We start from the raw sequence: 19,690 nt of genomic DNA on the forward strand, positions 1-19,690 counted from the left end.
TGTTTGAACCGCATCTTTCGATTGTTTCCTGCTGAATTTTTCTCCCAGCTTTCAGCAGGCTGTGTGTCTTCCGTATTTGGGGTGAATTGTCTTATAAATCTTTCTTTATATTAAGTCATTTTATTTTGATCCACACAGGCGTTAACATCTTTGGTAAGTGCTCTAGTTAAGTTACGAGTTAAATTAAATTCAGACCCATTTCAGGGAGCAACATGAGTATTTCTTTAATACGCAAACATCTGAACGAGATGGGGACCCTTAAGCTCCGATCGTCCATGGGTCGGAACTATATTCCCATGGCCGGTCCTCCCCGATTTCCGATGAGTACAGCGCAGCGTTTGATCTTTGGATGCGGATCCCTGGTTGTCATGATGATCATTCCCTTCTACTGCCTCTTCAGTCTGCCCCGATGGTCGAGGATGCATTTGGGACTTCCGCCGGAGGAGGAGGACCAGGCGGAGGAGCCTCCACCAAAAGAATAAGAGGAGGAGAAGAAATAGATCCCTGACCTCTCGACACGCTTTCCTTTAAACGGTGACTTCTGAATAACACTTTCCTGGGGTTTCCATAAAAAGAACCTGCAACTGCGTGGCGCTATTTATCAACAACGCAGCATATTAAAATTGAGCCAGATCGATCGTTAAAATATAATAGTTCATTTTATTGGCGCATCATCTTTAGTGTATGTAGTGTGTAGGTAAAAGCCAATCCCATGTGCTACCCACTTTTAGTGACCATCGTAAAATGGCACCCTCGTCGATAGTGAAAGTGAGGAGGCCATGCTAAATCATACTAAATCAAGCTGACTTGATTTACTTTACACCCCGCAAATAGATCCGCTTTGAAGTCTGCCCACCAATTGGGGATCCACAGTAGCACCGCAGACAATCCATTGTCCGCGTCCAATTAGTTGGCTCAAACACCTCTTGCCAAGAGCCAAGCGAAGAGCTCCTGTGGAAACGCTCCTCCGAAGCCGCAAGACCATTTTCCTCGGCTGCCTGCCACAAATCAAATTGCTGGAAAACTAAGCAAACCAAAAAATAAACAAAGCGACGAGAAATACGAAAAACCCAAACAAGCCGAGGAAACCCAAAAAGCAAAGTGCCTACTTTCATTAAAAGTATTTCTGCGCTCATTGCCAATGCATTCGATTGTGGACTTTCTGGGTCCCTGGGAGTCCCATGCCTAGTTAGGCCTCCGACTTGACTTTGACCACCTCCTGTTGGCCGTGGGCCTCGTATCGCATCCAATCCTCATGATCTACAACACACCGTGACCTTCTTCGCCTTGTCTACACAGGGAAAAATTATAAGAGTCACTGTCAGTTTACTGCTCTTTGTACTTCAAGCTACTCAAATGGTTAATAACAGAAGAATGAAAAGTATTTCCCTGTGGAGGCCAAATTAATGTCACTTTTATACAGCTCATCCTTACTTCCATCACTAAATTATGAAAATTATTTTCCATGCAGAGAGATACTCGTCTCAAGTCGAAACGAAGGAAAATCCAGAAACGGTCAGCAAACATTCGCACACGAAATTTGAAAAAGTAAAACCGTCGAAGGAAAGTGAATTTCTTTTTAAGCAAATCAACTTGCCACGCCCCCCGTTCAGCCCCCGCCCGTGCCCCTCCTCAGCTAGGCCTGGAGATTCACAGATTTTTTGGTGAAATTTCAAGTGGCATTAAACTGGTTCTGTCAGCCGTTGCACTGTCGATCGGATTTTCGTTTGGCTTCGGTGTTTTGCTTTGGGCCAAGTTTTTTGCTTAGGTTCGACATCTGCAACGCTCCTTGCAGCCAAATTAAAATAATAATATTTATAATATTGAGTAAAAAGTTGACGGTAATACTATTTACTATTGTCATAGGGAAAATTCCTGGTGCATTAATTAGCATTGAGCTGACAAGGATTGACAAAGATATCTCTGATGCATTAGAAGTGTTTATTAGGTGTTTTATTAAAGGTTGATACCCCAGCAAAAGGGTATTCCGGGCATCTGCTCCGTGGGAAATCGGCATGTGCCCCCTGGTTCCCTTTTGTCATCATCGCTCACATTCCGCGCTAAAAACTTGCTTCATTTTCGTTGTGATGCCGAGGCATTCAGGTAGCATTTCAAGCAGCCTCCTTGCATTTTTCGTGGGCGTTGCAAGATCAACTCTTTGGGGGCAGGAATGGAAATGGGAATGGGGATGGGGAGGGAATTCACTCGGCAGACACTTGCCGCACTTGCCACACGCGCTTCGTGGCGTTGCGTCAGTTTAGTGTGTCAGAAGCCGCAAGAAGAAAGTTGCTCCGGGTATGAAAAGCCAGCCGTTTTGATCCGGTTTAGTGGTCGCTACAGGTTCGATGTTCCTTCGATTGGGTATCGGGGTGCTTTTTTACTTTCTGCCGCCACGAAAAACCGTCGTCCACTTTCGGTCGCAATTAATTATGCGGCGGGCAGCTGAAAATGAAAGTGCGCACTCAGGTTGCAAGTCCGAGTCCCGATCTTGGGTTCTCACTCTCTCTTTTTCCGGCCCCTGTGCATCTGGATCGCCGGCTGTGTGGTCTGTGTTTTTTTCGAAATCACAGAAAATGTCACTTTATTCCCTTCATTAGACACCAGGCGTCTTTGTTACAGGACACAGAAAGAAAAGAGACATTTAAAGTCTCCCTCCAAGTCTAGAACTTGAATAAATGAGAACATTATTATCAATATATCAATATATGCTGAATATATTTGCTAAATAAATTACTCACGTGCTGAAATATATATATATCTCATATTAAGCACTCTCTTAAGGAAATCGATCTCTTGCTTTTTTCTTAGTGCTCCGCGAAAAGTGAGACCATTCTGGCGGAGATCTTCATTATCATCAAACGAGAACGCCGGTCCGGTCCACAGATCCCATTGCCCGTCCACCGATGGCTTCCCATCGCGATGTCGTTGTCATCGTCGAACATAGCGGCCCATAAAGAGTTTGCTTTATGCCCGCCGACCAACTCCAACTCGCAGGTGGTCACTTAGTTTATGGCCGGGCAACCGCAAGATCGCACACCGATGGAGCTGATTTGTTGTCGCCATTCCGCGACCAGGATTACCAGCTCCAGCTAAACAGCTAAAGGGGTCTAAAGTGTTCCCTGCTCGCTGCTAAAAACAATATGGGGCAGGATGAGGGACTCTGGATGCGATTAGTCAGGCAGATACAATATTGAAGAATGTAAGCTGGAGATACTGATAAGTAGTTGATGCTAAACTCTCAGAACAGCTTTAAATTCAATTAATAGCCAATCGATTGACTCATCACATCAAGCCCACAACTTATATTAGCCCAATTGTGTCCGCCCACGCTTTGGTGACCATTTCCGACCATCCAATCCCGCAGACTCGGAAGAACGCTAGCCAAACTGAAATTTATGGGGTTGTCAACACGCCAGCCCCTCTGGGGACTACCGATCGATTTGTTCCCATGAAAATCTCATTTCGGTTGTGCGCTAATAAAAATTAAGCGCCAACCAATAAACGTTGTACGAAATTCTGTAAAATAAGCTAGAGGAAAGGCCCACACAAAATGTGGACAATCGATCGACGGCGGCGACACGATCAGCGGTTTTATTTGATCTATTTGGGACTGTGCCCCGTCAGCTAAGAAAAAAACCGAGAAAAACTCAATGCGATTTGGGAAAACTGTGGCATGTTTTCCCAACATCAAGTCGCCTCCGAGTTGCAGCTAATAATCGTTTAGGACGAAGCTCGAAAGCCAAGAGCGCAGACAGCGGGTCCATTTGGCGAAATATTACTCTAGACTCTAGACACCAATTATATTAATAGGCTTTTGTTGTGCTCCAGTGAGGATCGGGGTACTGGTGGATCGCCCAGATTGGGGGAGTGGAGTGGCATTTTGTCTCTGCACGAATCACGTTTTAGAAATTGCATTACACATAGCAGGCCGTCGAATGGAGCAACTACTGAATGTGCCCCACTTGGAGTTGAACTCAGGCACTGACGAAATATCTTGAATTGAAGGACAACCCAAATAAGCCCCACATACTTGGATATAACAAAGTATGTACTTTATTTAGGTGCAATTACTAGTTTCGCTTTTATTAAGAGTTATATATGAGCATTTCCATTTTGTTACCAATATTTCTCGGCGTGTATTCGTAGACTTGGATCTTGGCTCGGATTTAGATAGACAATCTCTGCCAGGGGTTTTGGTTTTTGCGCAAGTTCTGGATGTGTATTAAGTGGCACTTAGTTTTAATGCGCTGCCCTACCGTTTAAATGGGCCTCTCTGTTTCGCAGGCAAATCGGAGTTACCTGAAATAATTGCATGAACACAAATTAGAGCGCGCCACATAGGAATAGTTCTGTGATTTCGGTGATTTTAGTGATTCCGCTGATTGCGACTCTTCCGCTGATTCCCAGCTTTCTCCGAAGGTCTTCAGTCTTCTGTCTTCTGTCACGTCTACTTGAGCACGGTGCCCGATTCTGCCGCGATCATAGTTCTCCGATACTTTGCCTTAAGCCCCTGAAGAATGCTTTATAGCCGGCGAAAATAATGCGTATTGTGATCACTGAAGTTGGCCCAAAGAAAATAGAAAATACTTATTACTTACTTCCCCAAAGGGGTGAGGCATTCTTCTTGTCATTGGTGTTTTCTGGGTTAGCTGGTGTGGTATTTGGCACTTGGGTCAATGTGCCACATGTGGCATTAATGGGCGTTAAGGGGCTGGAACTTCCCAGGCTGCTCTCAGTTGCAAGTTGGGTTGGGGGTTGGTAGGAGCTGATGGAAAGTTGGCAAATCACTCGATTTGCATTTGCAAATTAGCTCGCATCTGTGGCGGCAATTAAGAATGTGCATTCTGGGCCTCCTTAGACCCCCATGAACATACCTATACCCCATTTGGACCTGCACAAAATTCCCACATTCGAAAACACAGATCGTAATGAAGACGTGAAAAAATTGATTACCTGAGAAGAACACGTACGATAATCATAACTCCGCCGCCCTTTTCACACAGTTTTCCCCCCATTTTAACATTTTCCTCCATTCTTCTTGGCCAACAGCAGCCTTTCAAAGGCCTAATTGCATCACGTTTTTAGAGCAACTCCACAACTGCAGGCTGCGCGGCTTGAACATGCCGACAGAATATTACACAATTGTAAAGAGCCAGGAGACATCAGAGCCAGCTCAGCCAGCTCACCCAGCCAAGCCAAAGAAAAGTAAGACCCATTAGTTGCACTGCCGTGATTTCCCCACGTGAGCCAAGATCCCCGCCCCCAAGCCAGACCCTCCTCTTCCGACTCTCTACGGCCACATGCATCCGTATCTGACGGGTTGACTGACTGGCAGGTTTTGTCCGCCTGCTTCACTGAGCGCCAAGTCGGTGGCTGTGACAATAATAACCATTTCCGAACACATCCCCCAATAGCAGACGCTCCACTTCCCTCACCTGCACGATAATCTGTTTGCTTGGGAACAAGAACATCGCTAATGAATGTTTTTGATTGGGAAAATTGAATCAATGATGAGAACGTAAGTTCTGATAATTTAATTTATATAAATCCATTTAAGATCTTTTATAATACACCATATTCATGTATTTTGTGCTCTTAGTTTACTTAAAATCCATTCCAAAGCCTTAATACCTCTTCAAAGGGCCCGAAGTGCAACTGTCTCGAATTTATGCAATTTCTGAGCAAAGTGTCAAGCGCATCGAAGCGTTGCATCCTCTGCCGAAATGCTGCAACATGTGGCAACCAAAGTACGCAATCTGCAGCAACCAAATTTGGCCAAAGCGACTCTACTTACCTGCGTTTGACACACATTCGGAAACTCCCATTTTCGTTGAGCAGAACCAAACTAAACGCTGGCCTTTAGCCGGCAGAGTAGATGCAGCTCTGGCCAAAAACGGATGCACATTTCCGGTGCGAAGGTTCGTGGCATGACAAACAATGCCCGTTCGCCGACTCAGAATCCACGCCCACCGCTCTGACCAGGCAAGTTGAAAGTCCAAAGCTATACGTAGCCAGATATATGTATTCCGAATCTGAGGCTGCAGCTCGGAACTTGGCCAAGTGCCACCCGCGCGACAAGCGCAATTGACCAAAAATGCAACGCTTGGCTGAACCTTCCCAATAGAACAGCAGTCGTCAACGGGCAGGGAATGGAGTCAGTAGAGAAATAGGTAGGAATCGACTGCGAGATGACCTGTAAGTTACATGGAAACTTTAACGCGCTGGCAAATATTTATTTTATTACACTCGAGCACTGAAATTTACTTTTTAATAAAACGCTTTTGTGAAAAAACAACTAAAAGGTAATCAACATTTAAAGAAGCACCAATAAGCTCGTAAAAGAGGAATGGAGTAAAAGGCTACTTAAAGATACTTTTATACGGTCCATTCGAAGTTTATACGATATTAAGCTGCATGCTAATAAGGCCTAAAGATGCTTTCTTTAACGAGGGAAATAAACCCCAATTATGGCATTAATTTCATAATCGCGACACAAACACTTGTTATTTTTAGAAGGTATTGGCATGAATATGCCCATGAATATATTTTCAAGCGGCACCATAACTACACCTATTCACATTTGTTTCTGGCGCTGGCCCGTTGAGTTCCTTGAGTTATTGTGAGTGATTCATATGAGTCAGGTTCGCAAACTGAACGGAGAACAAAGACCAATCCAGCTGCAATACCCATGCACATTGCATTTGGAGTGGGTTGAAGTTCGCCGCCGGCTGTTGAACCCGCCATCTAAGCCAACAGATCTGTCTGCCTATTTGGCCAATAATTATCTTTTTTATTGGGTGTAAGCCAACGCAGTTGGCTAATTAATTCATTAGCGATTGGCTCATAAAACTGCGACAACTGCAGCGACGGGCTTCTGCGACTTTAATGACAATCCGCGATCCGAGGTGTCGTCATTTTTTCTGGCCAGCTGGGGACCATCGGCTTCCCTGGCGGAGGACACGCTTTTATGGCTATTCGATGATTACGTGGGCAGGTTCCTCGGCCAATTAATAATGGCTGTTTTGTTTTTTACTTGCACGTACTTACTTTTAGGTTTATTTTCATTTCTGCCAGGGGACAAAAACACGTCGTTAAAGCTCACCGCAGATGCCGATGCTGTAATAATAATAATACGAATGCAAATCTCTCCCCGCCACCAGCGAGTCGGCATTGATATAAAGTTTCAATTTACGGCTCATATATCATAACTGGCTCGGTGGGCGGGGGACGTGCATACATACTTATGGGCTTATTAACTCGTAAAACGCGCCTGTCGCCGATCTTTTAGTTACAATTGTTGTCGGATGCTCCGCGGTTTTCCAGAGACCTTGAATCGGCGGGCTGGTGAAATTCCATATAGATACGTATCTTCTCCTGCGGTGGCTCCGAGTTCGATAGTGTAGTTTTGTAACTGATCATCAATGTTTGTTTAATTCAAAATGCATGACTTCAGCCAGGCATTCAGCAATATAAAATAAATATGAAAGATACTCTTTTACGGCCCTGAAACATGTTCTTCTTCTTACGTGCTAGTTGGTAACCAGTTGCATTTATATTATCTATTTTTATTTTTTCAGTTAATTTTACACTCAAAATAGTTTCCCATAACCATAAGTTGCAGTTTTTTACTTCTAATTACATCATTGATTAATCGCTGGAGATAAAACTCACATCTCAATGCGTGACCCCGAAAAACAACTCGAGTGTAGTGAATAGCCCAAATTAAACTTAAGTATAATTAGCTTGGTTAACTTCTCCACCTTTTTTAAGATCTAACCATTTCCGCCTGCACGAAATACCACTTTTGGCCTTACGACAAAGTGCAGTCGAAAATTAAAACAAATGCGATTAATTATTCCAACCAGAGCAAAAGCAAAAGTTTCTTATTGGCAATGAAAATGACAAATACAACCTAAATCAAAACGTTTATTACCATACAAACTAAATGATTATCAAATATTTTTCGACAGATTCAAAGAAACATCATATTTCTAATTAACTTTTACATTAAACTCAAAAGCAGTAAAGAAAGAGAACATAGGAGCATCTTAATTAAATTAATTAAAATTGCTTACTTCTATTGATTTGTAATTGTTTACCTTTGGGGCTCGATAATTGATTTTACGTTTTAGATTTCTTCGTAATTGAACTGAGATCAGTTGCACTGTGCACCACAAATCAAAAAACAAATGCACTTATAAGCCTATTTTGTTGTTTAATTTTATTAGGATTACATTTAAACATATTTTTTAGACTTACACTTTTACACCTCGGATTATATTAAATGATGTGTGACAATTATAATATAACCCTGTAATCAATTTGTATATTATGTAAATCAGCTGTTCCTCTGCAAATCAATACATAGCATTAATCTTAAAAAAATGTTCCATTCCAATTATAACACAACGAAAAAAATGTTCCTAAACTCCAATTGGAACTGCTGATACGTCAACATTTTAGTCGGAAACATTTTAGTCTGCAACATTTGGGAATGTTGCATCATCTTGTTGCTATGCATGTTTCCACACAAAGAGAGAACAACTAGACAAGAGATAATTCTCTTTTTTGTTTGAAGTAAACATTTTTAAAAGAGAAACTTCTTGTTTTCCTCGCGCTATTGCTTGTTTTTTTTGCGCGCTCTGCCGAATCGACTCTTCATTTTTATGTGATCTTATTATAATGTGAATCAGCTGTCTTTAAGAGGAGAGTTTTAATTTTATAAAATTCCCTCAATTCAAATTCAAATTCCATATAGAACACAGCGAAGAAATTTCTCTTTGTGTACGAAATAAATTGTCTCTTAACTCCAGTTGGAACGGCCGTTCCGGCAACATTTTAGTCGGCAACATTGTTGCATGCTGCATGCATTTGAGCACGATAGTGTCATTTACGATTAGCAACTCGCGGCGAACGGACGTCTGTAAAAAAAGCCGGGAAAAAAAACGAAGTGCGATTGCCGAAGAAAAACAGAGATTTCAAATAATGAAGAAATGCAAATGAAACAGAAGAAAATAAAAATAAAGCAAAGTGCGTGATTTCCATCTCCTCAGTGTTGTGAAATTCCCAGCAGAGTCTAACGGCGAATTGCGAATGCCGACTCAAAAAGTGCGAAAACAAAAACGTGACGCCAGTTTTCAATATTCTCAAGCGAAAATCATGTGTTTTTTGTTATACCCTGTGCTTTGTGTTTAATGTAGCTGACGACAAACAAAATATTAGAATTGTGTGCGTCGGAAATCCGAATTCCAAACCCTCGTGTTGTGTTATTATTGTATTGAAGTTTCATTTGCCTTTACCACACACAACAACACAGAAAAACAACAACACCGAAACTAAACCAAACCGAACCAAAAACAAACCGCGAATTTTGCAGGTTAGCCCACCCGAAAGAGGCACAAAAATCAATTATATGTTGGCCAGTGCCGGGTTTGCAGTGGAATCGGGTTGAAAGCCATCGATAGCCACACACACACAATGACGGAGCACCAGGCCGAGGAGCAGGCGGACACGCCGCCCACCAAGGTCAAGGCCACGCCCACACCCACCCCGAGTGGAAAGTTCAAGGACGCCAAGGAAGATGCCTTCCTGTCCACATCGCCGGACAGCGCCAACGGCGATGCCCAGCACAAGCTGCCAGCGGACCAGCTGGCCATGTCCTCCAGTGCGCATCCCCAGCAGCCGGGCCAAGCCCGCCCGCTCATCCTGCAAGCCTTCCATCGCTGCTCCTCGCCGGAACAGTGCGTCACGCTGCACGACATCCTGGACTCCTTCAAGGCCCCGCTCTCCGAGGACCAGGCCTGGGCCCTGATCCACCAGTTCGCCGGGCTCTACCACCAGGTGGCAGTCCAAGCGCACACCTGTGCCGCGGACTACGAGGCTGCGCTGCCCACCGGATTCGAGCTGCACTTCCACCGCGACGGCAGCGTCCACTTCTCCGGCCCGGATCAGCTGACCCCCAAGGAGCAGCTGCAGCAGGAGCAGATCCCCCTACCCCCGCAACACGACGTGATTGTGGATGAGCCGGACCACAGCGCCAGCAGCAGCGGCGACAGCAGCGTCATCAACAGAGGTAAGCACTGAAAAATCAATATGCATATTTCTCACGGCTACAGTTAGCGGAAATTGGTGTTCCTGCAGTTTAATTCCAAGTTGTTTAATTAACGGAAATTAACCTAGTATGGAACTTCTATTCCTTGAATTTTGTTTTTTATTTTTAATCATGCTGAAAATATTTGAACTAAAATTTATTTATATTCATAGTTATTGTTATAACATTTATTTCTTACCGTGCCGTACACAACCGGCAATCTTTAGAATCTCTATAGAAGTGGAAATGTTTAATACAATTTGAATTGATAACCTAATGAACCTGGTGCAACCCAAATGACATTTTAATGTCGTTTTTCTTACAGTTATAGTAACATGTTTAAATCACAAATAATTTACATTGCGAGCAAATGCACTTTGACTACCCTTGCATATTCCCTAGACTTTGTGTTAAGTTCTGTATGTTTTGACCAATCTTCCACATTATTTTTGTATGGGTCTTCCCAAAGATATATATGCGACTAGCATAGTTGATGTGTATTTCGGCCCGTCAGAGGTCAGTTGGGTGTTGACTTCAGATGCGGAACTGTAACAGTGATGAAAACTGGGGCTGTGATTAGCTGGGCCGGAAAACTGGTTGCGCTGATGCCTCTCCGAATGCTGAGGGGTCTTTGTCTTTTCGGCAAACGCTTTCATTTTCAGTTAATAAGCCACAGTTAACTTCTTTCTCTCGGCCTTTTATTTTCGGACAGTTGCCGTGATGTGGGTTTCCGTGTGCCATCCATCTGACTATTGGCACCGTCCGGCCATCGCCAGCGGAGTCCCAGCGCTTTCCAAACAAACAACCCACACTATCCGCCATCCGATGATGACCTCTGCATTTAAGTTATGCAGCCAGCCAGCTTTGATTGGGGTTTTCCCCACTTCTGCCTTCTGTCTGATTGCGTGCTGGCTTGGGAAAGTGTAAACGGCGACTCCCATGAAGAAGGTCGCATCCCAGTACCCCATCAGCAGGGTTTTTCACTTTCTTTTGTAGCTCGGAGAGCACAAGTATCACTGGAAGAAAGGCAGGTCATGTTCGGATTGGGCGGAAGATTGAAAACTTTTCCTAGCCGCAATACCATCCAATCAAAATCTACGAAAGTCGATTTTTCCCAGTGTAACGATCACAGCCTTTCCCTTCTGCATTCCCCCTGCATTCGCTGTTATTGATGGGGGATACCTTTTCGCCTCCCGATCTCTGAATCTACAGAACGTGTCTGAGTCTGTCTCGCAGCTAATTGTTTAATCATTCGTCTGCGCGGGACTGTCAAAATACAGGTCGGTAATCTATCGGCTTTTAGATAAGCCACGTTAATTGGAAAATGCGTTCCTGAGTGGGTAGTGATGGGAATCTGGGATTTCGTTCTCCTAGGTGGCCCTTAATGTGACTCAGCTCAGCTTTTGGCCTGCGGCATTAACTGCATTCCATTGCATCTTTCTTCGTATGGGCCTGGCTATCTCTATTTGGCCAGGCCAACTCTGCTTATAGCCGGCTTTTGTATCAGCGAGGCCAATTAGTTAGCTCTTATAGGCAATTAGCCAGGTACACGGGTAATCTTAAGGGCACGCAGATACAGGAAGTTACAGTATTAATTGAACTGTGTATCTCGGAGGTGAAGGAACTATAGATGGCTGATAATGCTGTAGGAATGTGTCAGGAGTAATGTTCTTAAATTCCTAAGGGGATTTTAAAACCCATTTCAGTATACTACTTAAAATTCAAAAGTTAACTTATAAATAGCCTAAAAAATGTTCTTGACTCTTAAACCTCTGTAATAAAAGGTCTGTGATCGTCAATTTCTTATCTAGGTTCACACGTAACCTTTGTTTGTGCTTATCATCCGGACTTTCCTCGGGCCAAACAGAGATCACCTTGTAACACCTTAATTGCCGCTAATTCAGCCGCTAAAATCCAAGCCATTAGGTGAGATATCGAAAGGTTTTGGCCCGGCAACCTCGAGAACCGCCAGCGGGGGCAATTAGTCTGCTCAAACAAGTTATTACAGATGGGAGACGGCCCGGACGGGTGGATGCCATCAGATTCAGCACCTTCTAATGGCTTTCGGTCGGCTGCTTCTGTGTTATCCGAAGCAAATACACCAAATCGGTGGAACGTTCTCGCAGGTTACATTGTTGCGGTGCGGGCTTTGAACTTGCCGCATCGATTTCGATTTCGGTCTCGATTTCCGTTGGTCTCTGGCTGAAAATCGCGCTCCATCGCCTCCTGACAACCGCATCCACGGGCGCAGCGAATCATTGATTGTGTCGAATTCGGCTCCAGACCCTCGGAGACTATCGGAACCCTCGGGAGCACCCGCGACCATGGAAATCGGGGCGTGGGAGACGGAGCTTTTGATGGGAAAACGTCGGCGGCGCCGTCGGGTCGCCGCGCCCTCTGGCGCCTCGATTAGGCGCGCAGCAGTTTCCACAGGCTTTTCCACATTTTCACGGGCGCACCGATAAAATTGGCGCTTGAATCTGTCAACACACAAACTCGCCATTACGTTTTTCAGCAGGCTCGCAGAAAATTGGGAAACGGCTTGCGCTAGCAGGTGTTCGCTTATTGAGAATTTTCCACTGGAAAATTCGCCCACATATTTTGTGGAGCCTTCTCGCCAAGGTCATGGGTCATGCGCAGTTCGGGAAAATCGGAAAACCGGAAAACAGGAAAATCGTGAAAGCAGGGCATAGGGAAAATGGAAAGGGAACATTTGTTGCGGTAGGTTCTCTTCTTCCAAGTCAGCTGTTGAATGTTGAATGTGTTTTACTCTGCTTATTTTCGCCGCGTTTCATTTGATTCATCTCACTTAATTTGATTCTTCCGTTTCCAAACACATTTCACCCGAAGTAATCAAAGAGATCTGAAAGAAAGCTAGAAAAAATCCCTTTTGGGCTTCGAATCATCCGCTTGGGTGATGATATGTTATTTTCACGTCTATGACTTTCTTGTTTTCACCGACAATACAAACAACTGGCCGCTCAACTGGTTTAATGTTTAAATAATTACACTAAAAATTACCCAAACAACGGCCAGCGAAAAATGGCCCGAAACTAAAAAAAAAAAACCAAACAAAATTATAACGAAACTAAAGCTCAGCAGCAAATTGGTGCACTTTTTGTTGTCCGTTGTGTGGAGGAAAATGAAGAAAGACCCATGGAAGTATCTTTATGTAGTAGGAGGGGAAATTGTTGCTAATCTTGGGCTTATCTCTTTGTCTGGCACAGCTTTGGGTGGAGTCTAAATGAAGAGTTACCAAATGATAATTGCAATGGGCCGCCTATTTATTAGGCACTTCAGTGGGCTCAATTAGCCATTAGAGTGGGGCGTTTTCCGATGGAGGAGTTTTGAAATGGCTTCAATTTAAGATGATAAGGTCAACGATTTCTTCTCTCAATGTTTCGATTAGTGGCAGCTAATTTATAGTTCCACAGTTTCCAGAGAAAATGTTTTAGCTAGCCGGTCAAAGTTATTTCCCAACCGCCAAACATTTCGATTTTGCAACCTCGTAACCCACTCAAAGTAACTTGGAATTCGAGACCATATATTATGTTTATTTCGGATTAGGTAGCTGTCTGAAATGCATTTATTATAAAGCGGCAGTAATAGTTTATGTTTTCCAGGGGACCACACCACGTGCTTTTAGGTTTCCGCGTTGGCTTATATTTTTTTGACACATCATAGACCCAAATTTAATTGCCAGCTATTGTTGACGCTCCAGTTTTGGGACACAATTAATATAATAATTTTTTCATAATGACAACAAATGACATAAGCACGACGACGAACCTGAACCAAATTTCAGAGACCCAAATGCGGTGGGCTATTTTGTATTTTGTATTTCGTATTTGTGTTTTTATTTTTTGGGCCTCTCCTAAACTTGTCCACCTGTGCAGTTTGCATTCGAGTTACGAAATCCGCTGACCATTGGCTGCATTTTGAAATGGAAATACTTTGTGTCGCCTTCGGACGCAGACATAGATACTCAATGCAAGAGACTTGGGTTTTGAAAGTGCGTCCCAGACCCAATAAATCAGACGATAATCCAAATTGCGGCTCGCTTTTCCCTCCGTTGTGTGGATGACACTTGTGGGGCCCATTGAGCGGACACATTTGGGGTCCAACCGATCCGATTGACCATGAATCGCTTGTTTACGCTCCAAATTATAAATAAATTTTGATGCAATTAAACGCAATCGAAAGCGGCAAAGTCGCCGAGTAAATGCGCGCCGATAGAGCTATTTTTCGTATTCCTATCTTATCGTTTTTGTAAGTAAATAAAACACCTATATGTCGCCGCTTATATTCCAAATGTGTGTCGAGTGGCAGCCACATAAACAGCTTTGGCGCGGAGGTAGTCAAGAAAACTTGCTAAAAGGTTTGTTAACCCGTGTTTCCAACGAATGTGAACTGTAGAAATCTGCTCCATGGGAACCTGACTCTCGGATATGCGGTAGAACAAGCCAACTGAAAAGAAAGTGTTGATAAGCTAAATTATTGTACTGTGTATACATTAGATAAGGGTCTATTTATGGGCATTTAGCAAAGCAAGGGTCAGTCAGTTTACGAAGGTACTTAAAAAATTTGCAGGGATATTTTAGTATTATTAGTATATCGGAGATTAAATTATTTGATAAGGGCTGCAGTCATATATTATTATAGCTTCAAACGACCTTGTTGGGATTGGTCAAGTAAACTAAACAAAAAAATTGGTGCAATAACCTTGTTTTGTGGATCTATGTTCCTTTAAGAGTGTCATTCCAAACCGATTACTTTGTCGGGTTTTCTTCACTAAACTCCGTTTTTAAATAAAGTTAATTTATATACCTCCAAGGTCAGCCATTAATATCCAAGTCTAACAAAATAATTTAGTTGAATCCAATTCAATGTGTGCAGACCCACATGCATCTCATTTTTTGCACCTATCGCAATCGCCTTAGCCGTTTAATTGATGTATTCGTGAGATACATCCATCTTCAGCCGCCGATCCAATTTCGCTTGACACATTTACTGGGGGGCGTGGGCGTCTCCGGTTGGGGTAATTCACCTTGATGGCGATTTTCCACGGGCCGCGATGACTGCGCAGGCGCAACTAAACTGTAATCGAGACTCTCGCTTTCTACGCGGCTTGATACCGCGTCTTGATGACTGTGAAATTAGACGGCGGACTGCAGATTGCCTCTCAAGACTGAAGATTGAAGACTGAAGACTGTAGACTGGGGACTGGAGACTGTGGAGCGGGTGGTGCCATATCGCTGTTATCATAACCGACTAACCGACCGACTGATTGACTGACTGCGGCTCAGTGAAAAACTCGAATCTCTTTCACTTTGCATATCGCCGGCGCTGAAATTACAATATAAATTTATGTACACGGCATACGTATGGAAGAAACAATCTTTAATCAGCATTTACGCTTTCATCTTTCACATTTCTCAAAGAGTGGAAACAACACCAGCAACACTGCCATAAACAACAATTGTTGTTGGTCCGCCGCAGCAACCTGTTGACGAGTCTGTGCTTTGAGATACAGATACACGGATAGCCGGCTATCTTCAGTGGGTATTTGGCCTGACTTTGGCTTCAGCAGCTGCGAACTATTTTAATTTGGTGGCGAATTTGCATAGTCTGCATATCTTATGAATTTGTTCGTCTATTTGTCTGCGTTAATTTGGTATCGGTGGCCATAAACATACACAATTTGGCTCTTTCTCTCCAGATCACAAAAGATGAAAGCAAGAGTGACATTTAAAGCGGTTCAGGCCCGAAATTGGGAATCTTTTGTCCCCGCCCTTTGTAGGGAATTATATTCCAGACCTTATGCAATATTGAATATGCACACACGATAATTGAAGAATGGGGATCATGGACATTGTGGTTTTTGGGGCTGAGTTCGGAATGCCATTCACTTGATTCGGAATATCTCTGGCAGGAATTGTTACTTCACAGTGGTTACAATCGGATTGTGTTGGGTTTTTGTGGGCACTGTGCGCTTGTATTGTGAATTTCCTTATGATGTAAATGATGTAAAAAGCAGCAGCCATCAATGAATGTCCGAAACATAGCCTGGGAATTTGGTTGGCAATATGGTTTTTGAGTTAATGATCTATGGGGTAATCTTAAAGCAAATGTTATGGCTTAAGTTAAAGGGAAAATCGGAAAAGTCTTCTAGAAGTGTACACTTAACGATGAAATTTTAAAGAAAATTGTAACAAATTGAAGCTCAAATGAAATAAAAAAGCCCAATTTGATTCTGTTTAAAATTACAAAGTTTAGTTCCGCTCGATTATTGAGTAACCACTCGAAAAACCAACGCCCGTAATTACGTTAATTGGCAACTATCTATCATTTCCTGATCCATTATTCATCCGCGCTTATTAATTAATTTATAATTTGAATGCAGAGACGCGGCAGGCACTTAGGTGTAACCAAAAAACGAAGCCGAAATGAATCAGAGGAGGGGGAGCAAACTCATCAACAGCTCATTGCCCGCATTTGATTGATAAATACTTCAAATATGCCCATAGACGATGTAAATATACGAATATATGAAACGACTGCCAAAGGCATTCGGCGTCTTTAAATTATGGGTTAGAAACGAGGTTGAAAAGGCAGTGGCAAAATATGGTCTTTAAAATGCCGACGATTTTAACGTTTCTAACACCTCAACAAATTTCGCCGCGTCTAATTAATTTCGCTCACAAATCTGCATAGATATCGCAGTTTTTGCCCAGATTATTTATCAATTTCTATAAGATATTTGCAAGCCAAAAGAAACCCAGTCAGCGTGCGGTTGCCGTTGACTTGCACATGACTTTCCTGACATTAGAAAGTAAATTGCCATGAGGCCACTTGGTCAACCATCAGAGCCATGCACTCCACCATCCACCATCCCATCACCTCTACCACAAAATCCCGCAGCAGCACATTTATAAAACTTTATTATATAGTTTCCAGTGAACCTGATGAAATGCAAGTGGGATGATGAGATTGCCGCGGCCGAACAATTGGAAGCCAGCCAGGCTGGCCAAGTGCTTGGCTTTATTATTATTAATTGGATTCGACGGGAGGAAAGTCCATTGTCTGACCCTGAGACTGCTCCCCGTGTACTTCGATGTTTTTCGCAATTTTCCAATCGGAAATGCAATTTTCCCCATTCAATTTCGAATGTCCACGCTTTAGAGCGGTTCCCCGGCAATCTAATCTTATCGAAATGGGTTCGTTAATTTCTTTCATTCGAACGAGCAAAGTGCACAACACCATGTGTATAGGAAAGTAGGATCCCAACCACTCTCTTTGGCAACCAATGTCGGATCGCCAATTAACCGACTTCGAATTGACGCACTGACCGACCGGTGATTCATTCCAAGATAAGGAACTGTGATTTTATACATTTTGCCACCACCCATAAGGCCTTGTGAAAATATATGAATTTAGACTAATATGAACTATTATTCAAATGTAATCTACAGAACTTAGCTTTGGCCAAGAATTGGACATGCAATTACCCTTTATTTATGGCCATTTACTTAATTGCTTATATTCACTGTTCTTATAACGTAGATAATCTAAACTATTTAACGCAGATGAAAAATCATAAAAAATATACTGGCTCAAAATATGGCGAATAAACTTCAGCTTCAGTTATAAATTTTAAGTACTTGCCAGATGTTTGCTGTTCTGCTGATTCTGCGTGAACTTTTAAATTGTAACGATCGCAAGCTTATTCAATAACGCTCAATCAAATGCACATGTTCGCAGTGAAGAAGCGTTGCGGCTGTCTCATAAATCAGGCATTAATAAAGCCCAACTTTGTGCAAATTTGGCAGAGGAATTCTTTCCATTTGAAATTCTTTGCTAAATGTCAATTAATTATAAGCTGAAAGCGACTGCCTGCCTCGAAGAGTTATATTTGTTATTTAATTATTGAGTCGCGGCATGTCGTGTCCGCGTTGGAATTTTGGGATGAATTTGCCTAAAACCCCAACTCCTTGTCCTCCTCTTCCCCCCGAAAAGTTGCCTCATTTGAGTCATTTCCTGCGAATGTGATGGACAACCACATCATAATGATATCATGCTGGGCATTCGAGCTCGTCTCTTATTTTCGTGTGCAGCCTTTTTTGTACCATTTTTTCGGTTTATTTCCGAAAACTGTGTTCTGGTTGTCTGACCCGCTAACTTCGTTAACCTGTAGTTAGGTCGAGGGTTTAATGCGGAACCAACACAATGGAGGGTCAAAGAGCTAAGATCAAATGCCCGTAATTCATGGGACTTATGAATCACTTCGGGATTGTATAACTTTTTATTGCGGTAGAAGTAAATCAGGTAGGCAACTCTAATTACGAAGCTTAAGAGCGGAAAATTAATTTATTTCGAGATTGAAGCACGTGTAGATAATACATATGATTTTATTTGGAAAAAAGGAAGTGCTTTTATTTTTATTGTAAGCTAAATATGCATAAAACATCAATAACTTGAATCAATATTCCATAAAATTAACTTACCACACTGTGTTATCTCAGCGCAAAATCAAGTTGATTGCAATAATATTTGCCTATGTGGGTATTTAAAGTTTTGGGTGTACCAACCGGTTGGTCAGTCAGTCACGCTTAATAAACTGCAAAGTGGAATTGCTGGGCCATGATATGGGGGTACTGACTGGCCACCCCCCATCAGTCCACCCCTTTCTCCGTGGCTTTATTGTCGCAGCTTGTAATGAAAAGCCGGCCGGTCAGCCAATCAAACCAAAAAAAACCAACTCGAGCACCTTGGCATGAGCGTCGAGTAGCGGCGCTGCTGAGTCAACTTTTTTTTTTAGTTCAAAATTGCATTTAATTGTTTAACAAAATGCCAGGCGCGTTATGTGGCTTATAGAGATATGAGTTATAATACAATTGCTCGGCTTGTCCATTGACAATTTTCCGCCCCGCCCCACCCAGTCGCCAGCCAGCAGTCAGCAGTTGCCAGCACCACCTGTCCCAGTCCCGCTCCCAGTACCGCTCCCGATACCGCTCCCTGTACCGCCGACTCACCGCCAATCCGCCCCGGTATCTGACTGTCTGCACAACAAGTTTATGATTGCTGAACCCGTTTCCAGCACTGGTATTTGTTATTTCTGTTACAATTTCTGCCCGCTTGTCGCCCGTTTTCCCCCGTTTTTATGCACTGGGTTTGGCCATCAAGTGCGGAAGTTGCAGAGCTAAGAAAACTAAATTGAGACTCGAAATGTTTGCATATTTTTAAAATGCAATTGGAAAGGTGAACAATGTCTGCTGTTGTTTGGCTTTCTGCTTAATTGCAATTGACTCGTTTATGATTTCCCGCTAACTGTAACCGAATTTATTGATTGCACTTGCACAAAGTCTTTTATTAATTTACAATATTTAATCTCCCATTTGTTTACCCAACAGCGTTCGACAACAGCAATCACCACCACCACCATCACCATCATCACCCGCCGCTCGTCGTCTCGCATAGAAAGGTGAGTCCAACTTCGATTGATTGGGCCAAGAGCATTTCCCGGTGTCCGAATCTTGTTCCCGGGGCTTAAATGGATCGTAAAGCCTTCGGAGATCGTTCACGTGTCGGCCAGTTGTTGAC

At 43.1% G+C, this 19,690-nt stretch overlaps 2 protein-coding genes across 8 annotated transcripts in view; both read left to right on the forward strand.

Moving 5' to 3' along the window:
* On the forward strand, positions 1 to 646 carry LOC6732913. The gene is made up of 2 exons (XM_016180436.3): positions 1 to 153; positions 205 to 646. The coding sequence occupies exon 2, from the start codon at positions 213 to 215 to the stop codon at positions 480 to 482; it is 270 nt and encodes an 89-aa protein (XP_016025631.1). The 5' UTR covers positions 1 to 153; positions 205 to 212; the 3' UTR covers positions 483 to 646.
* Positions 647 to 8,864: 8,218 nt separating this feature from the next.
* Positions 8,865 to 19,690, forward strand: part of LOC6732915 (protein spire) — a 36,663-nt gene continuing 25,837 nt past the window's right edge. For 4 of the 7 annotated variants that reach the window (XM_039298622.2, XM_039298624.2, XM_039298623.2 and 1 more), the window contains exons 1-2: positions 8,865 to 10,072; positions 19,501 to 19,571. In XM_039298622.2, the coding sequence (XP_039154556.1) occupies positions 9,478 to 10,072; positions 19,501 to 19,571 (666 nt within the window). In that variant the 5' untranslated portion in view covers positions 8,865 to 9,477. The remainder of the gene's footprint in view (positions 10,073 to 19,500; positions 19,572 to 19,690) is intronic. The other 3 variants (XM_016180437.3, XM_016180439.3, XM_016180438.3) reach the window with 1 other exon arrangement.

This window comes from Drosophila simulans, chromosome 2L (assembly GCF_016746395.2).
Source record: "Drosophila simulans strain w501 chromosome 2L, Prin_Dsim_3.1, whole genome shotgun sequence".
NCBI lineage: Eukaryota > Metazoa > Arthropoda > Insecta > Diptera > Drosophilidae > Drosophila > Drosophila simulans.

Excerpts from the sequence above, each read along its gene's own strand:
- LOC6732913 (XM_016180436.3), top strand. The coding sequence starts at position 213 with ATGAGTATTTCTTTAATACGCAAACATCTGAACGAGATGGGGACCCTT.